This window comes from Choloepus didactylus, chromosome 1 (genome assembly GCF_015220235.1).
Source record: "Choloepus didactylus isolate mChoDid1 chromosome 1, mChoDid1.pri, whole genome shotgun sequence".
Classification (NCBI taxonomy): Eukaryota; Metazoa; Chordata; class Mammalia; order Pilosa; family Megalonychidae; genus Choloepus; species Choloepus didactylus.
Genome location: NC_051307.1, coordinates 199,586,292 through 199,595,591, shown reverse-complemented (window position 1 = coordinate 199,595,591; position 9,300 = coordinate 199,586,292). Strand labels below are relative to the sequence as shown.

The window sequence follows — 9,300 nt, the reverse complement described above, 5'->3', positions numbered from 1 at the left end:
ATGGATGCACAGCTGTATGAGGGTACCCAGGGGCAAGTGATTGTACACTTTGGATCTTTGGATAATTGTATGGTATCTGAACAATCTCAATAAAAATGAAAAAAAAAAAAAAAAGAAAAAAAGAGTACAATGCTAAGTAGAGTGTTGAGAGAAAAGAAGACTTACTCTAACTCTTTGCTTTGGAGATACCTTACCATGACCATGATGTGATTCTCAACAAATACTACTTAACCACAAAAACAAACAAACAAACAAACAACAAAAAAAAAAACCCGAAAAAAAAATTCATGGAATTTTTTGCAGTTGTTGCTGGCATTGAAGCAGAACAGCCAGATGGAAAGAGCATAGGATCCTGGACTGTCAGAGCTGGAGGTGTCCTCCCCATGGCACAGGTAGGGATGCCGAGGAGGCCTGGAGCAAAGGGGCTTGCCTAGCATTGTCCATATCTCCTGTCTTCAGGTCAGGGCTCTTGCCTCACTCCTGGGCCCTTGCCTGTTGCCCAAACCTTCTCACCTCTTGGCCAACAGTGTTTCGGTACATTGGCCAACACCAGTGTCTCTAGCAAAGGGAAGGAGGCCCCCTTTCAGGAACTCACAATCCTCACATGTCACCATCTGTCTTGGGCAAGGCAACCCACACAGTACCTAAATGAGGCTGTGAGTGGCAGTGAGTCAGAGAAGGGGCAATGGCAGGGGCCTGGAGGGCACTTTTGGTGGTGGGCTTGGCAGTCATGGCCCGTGTAGTCCACTGTCAACTGAGCTATGAGACAATTGCTGCCCTGGCTGAGCAGTACTTCAATCAGGAGCGAAGGGGACAGACCCTCTTCCGCCTACTGGAAGCGATCCCACCGCCTCACTGGGTGAGTGTTCGTGGGGCCCAGGCTGCAGAAGTGGGCAAGAAGCCTAAAGCCAGGATGACCCTGGATAGATGTGTCTCTGAACCTTGGTTTCCCTCTGTGAAATGGGGAAGTGGGTATCACCTGCCTTATAGAAGGCTGTGAGCACAGAAAGGAGAGAATGCCTGACAGAGGCACAAATGCTTGGTTAACATTAGCTCCTCTTGTCAATATATTTTTTTTTTTTAATCATCATTTTATTGAGATATATCCACATACCACGCAGCCACACAAAACAAATTGTACTTTCGATTGTTTACAGTACCACCACATAGCTGTACATCCACCACCCAAATCAATCCCCGACACCCTCATTAGCACACACACAAAAATAACAAGAATAATAATTAGAGTGAAAAAGAGCAATTGAAGTAAAAAAGAACACTGGGTACCTTTGTCTGTTTGTTTGCTTCCCCTACTTTTCTACACATCCATCCATAAACTAGACAAAGTGGAGTTTGGTTCTTATGGCGTTCCCAATCCCACTGTCACCCCTCATAAGCTACATTTTTATACAACTGTCTTCGAGATTCATGGGTTCTGGGCCGTAGTCTAATAGCTTCAGGCATCCACCACCAGCCACCCCAATTCTCTAGAACCCAAAAAAGGCCGTCTAAAGTGTGCGTAAGAGTGCCCACCAGAGCGATCCCTCGGCTCATCCCGGAATCTCTCTGCCACCGAAGCCCACCCCATTTCCCCTCACATCCCCCCCCCGGCCAAGAAGATGTTCTCCATCCCACGACGCCGGGCCTACACTCCTCCCCGGGAGTCACACTCCACGCTGCCAGGGAGATTCACTTCCCTGGGTGTCTGATCCCACGCAGGGGGGAGGGCAGCGATCCCACCCTTCAAGTTGGCCCAGCCAGAGAGAGAGGGCCACATCCGAGCAACAAAGAGGCACCCAGGAGGAGACTCCCAGGCACAAATACAGGGAGGCCTAGCCTTTCCTCCGCAGCAACCGTCCCCCCAAGGGCAAAACCTATGGTAGAGGGCTCAACCCATCAAACCACCAGTCCCCCACTGTGGTCATGTTAGCAACCATGGAGGTGGGGTAGGCGAATACCCCTGCATTCTCCACAGGCTCCCCAAGGGGGCACTACATCTTTTTTTTTTTTTTCCCTTGTTTGTCTTTTTTCCTTTTTTTTTTTTTTTAACTTTCCCTTCTTTTTTAAATCAACTGTATGAAAAAAAAAGTTAAAAAGAAAACAAACATACAATAAAAGAACATTTCAAAGAGACCATAACAAGGGAGTAAGAAAAAGACAACTAACCTAAGATAACTGCTTAACTTCCAACATGTTCCTACTTTACCCCAAGAAAGTTACATAATATAGCAACATTTCAGTGAACTTGTTCCTACTACATCCATCAGAAATTAACAGACCATAGTCATTTCTGGGCATCCCCAGAACGTTAAATAGCTTATCTGTTCTTCTTGGATTATTGTTCCCCCTTCCTTAATTGCTCTCTACTGCTAGTTCCCCTACATTCTACATTATAAACCATTTGTTTTACATTTTTCAAAGTTCACATTAGTGGTAGCATATAATATTTCTCTTTTTGTGCCTGGCTTATTTCGCTCAGCATTATGTCTTCAAGGTTCATCCATGTTGTCATATGTTTCACCAGATCGTTCCTTCTTACTGCCGCGTAGTATTCCATCGTGTGTATATACCACATTTTATTTATCCACTCATCTGTTGAAGGACATTTGGGTTGTTTCCATCTCTTGGCAATTGTGAATAATGCTGCTATGAACATTGGCGTGCAGATATCTGTTCGTGTCACTGCTTTCCGATCTTCCGGGTATATACCGAGGAGTGCAATCGCTGGATCGAATGGTAGCTCTATATCTAGTTTTCTAAGGAACTGCCAGACTGACTTCCAGAGTGGCTGAACCATTATACAGTCCCACCAACAATGAATAAGAGTTCCAATTTCTCCACATCCCCTCCAGCATTTGTAGTTTCCTGTTTGTTTAATGGCAGCCATTCTAACCGGTGTTAGATGGTATCTCATTGTGGTCTTAATTTGCATCTCTCTAATAGCTAGTGAAGCTGAACATTTTTTCATGTGTTTCTTGGCCATTTGTATTTCCTCTTCAGAGAACTGTCTTTTCATATCTTTTGCCCATTTTATAATTGGGCTGGCTGTACTATTGTCATTGAGTTGTAGGATTTCTTTGTATATGCAAGATATCAGTCTTTTGTCAGATACATGGTTTCCAAAAATTTTTTCCCATTGAGTTGGCTGCCTCTTTACCTTTTTGAGAAATTCCTTTGAGGTGCAGAAACTTCGAAGCTTGAGGAGTTCCCATTTATCTATTTTCTCTTTTGTTGCTTGTGCTTTGGGTGTAAAGTCTAGGAAGTGGCCTCCTAATACAAGGTCTTGAAGATGTTTTCCTACATTATCTTCTAGGAGTTTTATGGTACTTTCTTTTATATTGAGATCTTTGGTCCATTTTGAGTTAATTTTTGTGTAGGGGGTGAGGTAGGGGTCCTCTTTCATTCTTTTGGTTATGGATATCCAACTCTCCCAGCCCCATTTGTTGAAAAGACCATTATGGCTCAGTTCGGTGACTTTGGGGGCCTTATCAAAGATCAGTCGGCCATAGATCTGAGGGTCTATCTCTGAATTCTCAATTCGATTCCATTGATCTATATGTCTATCTTTGTGCCAGTACCATGCTGTTTTGGCAACTGTGGCTTTATAATAAGCTTCAAAGTCAGGGAGTGTAAGTCCTCCCACTTCTTTTTTCTCTCTTGTCAATATTATACTACTTCTTTCACTAGAACATAATTCAAGATTCTAATCTTAGGCCTAAGAACTAGCTGGCTGGTAAATTCAGGGGAATCCCCCCACCCCCACCCCAAGGATGAATCGTGGGGTCTGGGTGTCCAGCCTGTGCTGTGGCCATTGATTTGAGAGAATATGCAGAGCTGCTTCAAAGGACAGACAGTAACTGGACTGGTCTCGCTGATGCCTTCTGGGGTTTCCAGTGTCCCCTTCCTGCCCCATCACCTCACTCCTGGCTGCCAAGCATGCAGAGCAGAGTTTCTAATTCATATTTCACAGATGAGGAAACTGAGAGACAAGGACAGAAAGTGACTCCTCAAGCTCTTGGAGCTAATAAGTGGTATTTCTGTGGCTTGTTTCCAAAAGCTCCCCACACCTTAAATCTCTATTGAGGCAACTTAACACGTTCCCTTGCTTCACCGTAAAGTGCTAGAATCTGCAGACATGGGCTAAGCCCCTTCCAACTCCACAACCTTAACCTATCTGTTCCTCTATTACCTCATCTGTAAAAGGGAGATGGTCATGAGTTTTCTGTTGCTTCTTTAGAACTCCAACTCAACAATCCCTCTCAAATTCAGGATTAAGGAGACCGTGTGCCTTTGGAGCCAGCTGAGCCAGCTCCAAGAATGTGCCTTCAGGGAGGGCGGGGTGAGTCTCCCATCCCTCCTGCACCCTACCCCTGGGCAGTCCCCTCCTCTCTGGGCCCTCAATGGGGATGCTGTTGGCCTCCACCCACCTCACCTGGCCACGTAAGGTTTGAATGGGGAAGCTTTTTTAAAAATCAGGTTTTTTCTTTTTGCTTTTTCTTATAAATTATTGTAAATCAGTATTAGAATAGTAATACATGCACACAAAATTACAAAATATAAAAATAAAAAGGACAATGGGAGGCAATAATCCACCTAGAGATAACCACTTTAAAAAAATTAGAAAAGTAACATAATAGTAAATTTAGAAAACGTGGAGAAGCAATCAATCAATCAATAAAATAATTTCCTGCAACCCCAGTACCCACGGATAGAAAACGTTAACAGTTGATGTCTCATCCTCTCTGTCTTTTTTATGCAGACACACATATTTTAAAGAAATATGGTTTCCTCTGGGCATGCTAATTTATGGATGTGTTTTCCCATTTAATAACTTAAGGGGACATTATTTAATAGTCGTACATCTATTCTGCTGGGGTCTCTTCCAGCGATTGCCTTCACCTCTGCCTCAGACCTGCATCTTTGATTTGAGGACGGATTAGGGAAAATGCCACAGGGGCAGGGATAAAAGGTAGGGAGGGAATCTTCGGACAGGCGAGTTTACACGTGTCCACTGGTCCTGGGGGCTCAGGTCCCCCGGGATGGCCGGGGCACTGGGCGCAGGAGCGACTCAGTCTCCTTAAGGGGACCGGGGGAATCCGCCGCATTCCGGCCTGAACGCTTCCACCTCCTGACCCTGCTCACCCGCAGGAGAAGAAAAACTGCACCGGCAGCTTTTCCCGGCTGCCGCATTTCCGCCTCGAGCTGCTCGGGTGCGTCACAGATCCACCGCGAGCAAGAGGTAAGCTCCGCCCAGGACTGCAAAGCCCCTCGCCAGCCGACTTCTCTCCGCCCCTCTGCCTCCATTTCCGCCACTCTCTCCGGGTTCCTCCTCTTGCGACCAAGCAGGCACACCTCCTTGTCGCGGTCTGAAATTCCACCTTTAACCCCCACGCAATGCCTTGGCTGGCGACTCTCTCCTGGCTAACACCCAATGACTGAGGAGCTGCGGCCTGGGCCGTTAACTTAAGCGCTGTCGGCTTCCTCAGTTTCCTCACCTGGAAAATGGGGCCCCCGATCACGCCCATCTCAACGCAAGTTGCCGGGAGGATTGACAGCCATCGTTCTGGGAGGGCTTCTGGAGTGTGAGGAGGGGTCGACATTGATGATTTCTACTTGTTTAGCAGGAAGTGGGGAAAGGAGAGGCCCGTGGTTGGGGGTGGGGAGACCTGGGAGGTGTGTGGGGTGCTCTCAGGACACCGGCACTGCTCTGGGCCCTGGGCTCTGGCCACAAGAGACCCCTTGGACACCCTTCCCCTACTCTCACAAACACACACTTGGGAAAAGTGAAAACAGAGGTAGAGCCTCCTGGCAAGTAAGTGGAATGTAGACCAACTAGAACTGAAATGAGTCCCCAGAGTCCAGGCCTGTCCAGGACCTGTGGGCACCAAGGGGAGGGGGCCAGACGGGGCCATCTCCAGCCCTGCACAATCCCCCTCCCCCCATGCCTATGTCTCAGTCTCCTCATCCAGGCCTTGAGGGAGAGGCCACAGGGGGAATGGGAAAGGGGGGATGATGACAGGAATGGGATGGCTACCTGGCATCTTCTCCTGCAGGCCCCCGACATTCAGCGCTCTCCTGAGTCCTCGGAGCTGCTCCCCACTGAGATTGACAGCTCCAAGTTGCCGCCATCAATCAGGGACCTGTACTTGAAAGCCAAGTTCGACCTCATCTCCAACATCCTGAGGAATTTCTAGGGCCTGAGAAGAGAGGGGAGGCCCTGCATCCCCCATCCCCACCCGTCCTCCTTCTGCTGTCCCAGAGCTGTGCTCAGCCCCCTTTCTTGCATGATCTCCTTTTGGAGGGCTCTGAAATCCTTGAGCCCCATCCACATTCCTTTACACACCTGCTTCCCTCTGCTAGGAATTCCTGACCCATCCTGTCTGTAAATCCTACTCCTCCTTCAAGGCACAGTTCAAAAGTTACCTCCTTCGAAAAGTCTCTCTGCCCTCCTTAGGCATAGCTGTCCTCCCCTCATCTGTGCACTCACAACCCTCAAACCATGCTGGCATTAACTGCAGCGTCCCCTACGAGAGAGCACAGTGTCTACTCACAACTGGGTACTCCTGAGCCAGCTGCAGGGGGCTATGGAATGAGTTTCTTGATGGCATGGGGCAGGGGATTTGGGGAGTGGGGAGGGGAGGCAATTCCTTTTGTGCAGGATCCGGAGTACCCCTTTTCCATGCCCAGTCACTGTGACAACCAAATGCCCCTTCACATATCCAGGCACCTAAAAGGGGATCAGATCTCTCTCAGATGAGACCCATAAGAGAAAAGTTTAATAAAAGTTCTGAAATAAATGATTAAGTAAATGAATGAAGTGCTAGAGAGACAACCACCTTTAGTTCCTTTATGCCACAAAGCTCTAGCCAGAACCTCTCCTAGAACTCCAGACTTGCACAACAGACTGCCTCCTGGACACTTCCCTGTGGATGTCCACTGGGCATCGCACACTCAGTATCTTCTCTCCAAATCTTCCCTTCCTGCAGCCTGCCCCAGGCTGGCTGATGGCAACTTCATCCATCCAAAAAAGCTGGGAGTCTTCCTTAGCTCCTCATTCTCTCATGACCCATAGCTGATCCACCAGTAAACCCTTTGTCTTCATCACTGAGGCATACCCCCTCCCCGAGAACAGTACCTGGCACACCGCAGGTGCTCAGTAAATACTCACTGAATACTTTTCTTCCCACTAACATGCCCCTTCTTCAAGTCTTCACTACAGAAACATCTGAGTGAAAACGTCCTCATTCCAAGGGGTAACGGTGTAGGGCCTCTGGGGGAAATAGGCCTTTTTGTGATAGTCCCAGGGAGCCAAGAACCCCTCTCCATTAATAATACTAGCCATCATTTACTGAAGGCCACTTCTCAGATAGTCTCTCATTTAGTTCTCAGATTAGTTGACACCTGAAACTTTCAGTGAGGAAACCAAGTCTCAGTGAAGTTGGGCTACTTGCCTACGGTTCAAACCCTAACCTCCTTGGCAGCTAAGCCCTGGGTAGCGCCCACTGATGGGTGAGAGGAGAGGGAGGGAGATGCTGTAGGGAGTGACCTTGGGGTAGGACTGGGAAATGGACAGGTTTGAGCTGAACAGGATAATCTAAGACCCTCAGGCCCTCTCCTAATGGCGGGGAAATGATGTTCACCTGAAGGCCACTTCCAACACTTGGAGCCCCACAGAATGCACCAGCACTTCATTCACACCCTCACATCACTCCCTTACCTGTCTCTCACACATGAAAGAGAAGGTACCAGGCCTCATGCAAGTCTTCTGAGGGGCACCAGGTCCAGCCTTGATCCTAGGGGACTGGGTTGAGCAACTTCTCTTGGGAAGCTCCAGGGTTCATCTATAGTGGTCAATGCTCCATCTCACCAGTCTGGGGAAACTGGCCCATCATGCAATATCCTGTGAAGAGAGGATGATCTGCCACACTGCTCCATTCTTACAGCCCCCAATACTATCAGAGACCTCAGATAGCTCAGAGATTCCAAAATGCTGTTCAGTCTCTTGGCAGGTTCTGAAAGTCTTCAGGCCCAAAGGAGCAAAGAATAAGAAAGGAGAATTTACTGTGGGAAGGAGGGGAGCACAATGGGCAAAAACAGACCTCTGGGGCAGCGTTTAATGGACTCAGGAATCAAACTCCACTCTTCATACAGAGACACACACATGGAAATGTTGGTTCCATTTTTAAAACAAAAATGATTTCAAAGTATATACTCCATTTTACAACCAGCTTGTTCTCCTTTAATATATCATTAACACATTGCAATCACTATTGATCCATCACATGGTTTTCCCTATCTGCCTGATGCTCCACTGGGTGGCTAGACTTCCATTTATTTGTCATCTTCTGCTGTTGGACACTGAAGTTGTTTCCATTTTTTTTGTTGTAAACAACACTGAGATGAAAATAAGTTCCTAGAATGGAAGTGCTATTAAGGTATGTGGAAATTTTAAGAATTTAATGTATTGTTAAACTACTATCTAGGATAGGAGCAGAGTTCTTCTGGCAGTTTTAATTATACTATTGGGAATTGCCAAAGTGGCCCAACAGGGGAAGTAATTTGTGCTATATCCACTAGATAGAATATTCTGCAGCCTTTAAAATAAATTTGAGGATAATATTGACACTGTTTTAAAACTTCAACTTCTTGTGAGACCAAAGGAAGAGATGTTTATTTGGTGAAAAATCTATATTTTATGTAGCACACTATATAATTTAACTTGTAGGGTTAGTTTATTCAAACACCATAATTACATGGAACTTTGAATAGGGAGTGAGACATGGTTGGTTTCTACAGGTTAGTGTGCAGCCCTGATACATCCCGGAATAATTTGAGCAGAGAATAAAAATGTATTTGCAAAGCCCCCTTGAGGGACTGGAGGAAAATGTGGAAATACTAAACTTCCTCACCTGGGGAATTACTGATATTCTCACAAGACAAACATTGGGGACTTACCAATTTAGAAGACTGAGCCCTCTATCTTGGAGCTTGCCCTTACGAAGCTTATACTGCAAAGGAGATGCTAAGCCTACTTAAAATTGTGCCTAAGAGTTACCCCTGGAGAATGTCTTTTGTTGCTCAGATGTGGCCTCTCTCTCTAAACCAACTCTGTAAGTAAACTCACTGCCCTCCCCCTTATGTGGGACATGACTCCCAGGGGTGTAAATCTCCCTGGCAACAAGGGACATGACTCCTGGGGATGAACCTGGACCTGTAATCATAGGATTGAGAAAGCCTCGGGGGAAGAGAAGAAATGAAAAGGGAGAAGAGAAATGAAACAAAATAAAGTTTCAGTGGCGG

General features: G+C 46.8%; 1 protein-coding gene across 3 annotated transcripts; it reads left to right on the top strand.

Moving 5' to 3' along the window:
- The first annotated feature begins 666 nt into the window (after positions 1-666).
- LOC119528658 (15 kDa protein B-like) lies at positions 667-6,703 on the top strand. 3 transcript variants are annotated; one of them, XM_037828965.1, is made up of 4 exons: positions 667-859; positions 4,238-4,339; positions 5,149-5,239; positions 6,054-6,703. In XM_037828965.1, the coding sequence occupies exons 1-4, from the start codon at positions 686-688 to the stop codon at positions 6,077-6,079; spliced, it is 393 nt and encodes a 130-aa protein (XP_037684893.1). In that variant the 5' UTR covers positions 667-685; the 3' UTR covers positions 6,080-6,703. The 3 variants fall into 3 exon arrangements, with proteins under 3 accessions (XP_037684893.1, XP_037684904.1, XP_037684898.1); XM_037828976.1 differs by lacking the exon at positions 4,238-4,339; XM_037828970.1 differs by lacking the exons at positions 4,238-4,339; positions 5,149-5,239.
- The last annotated feature ends 2,597 nt before the right edge of the window (positions 6,704-9,300 follow it).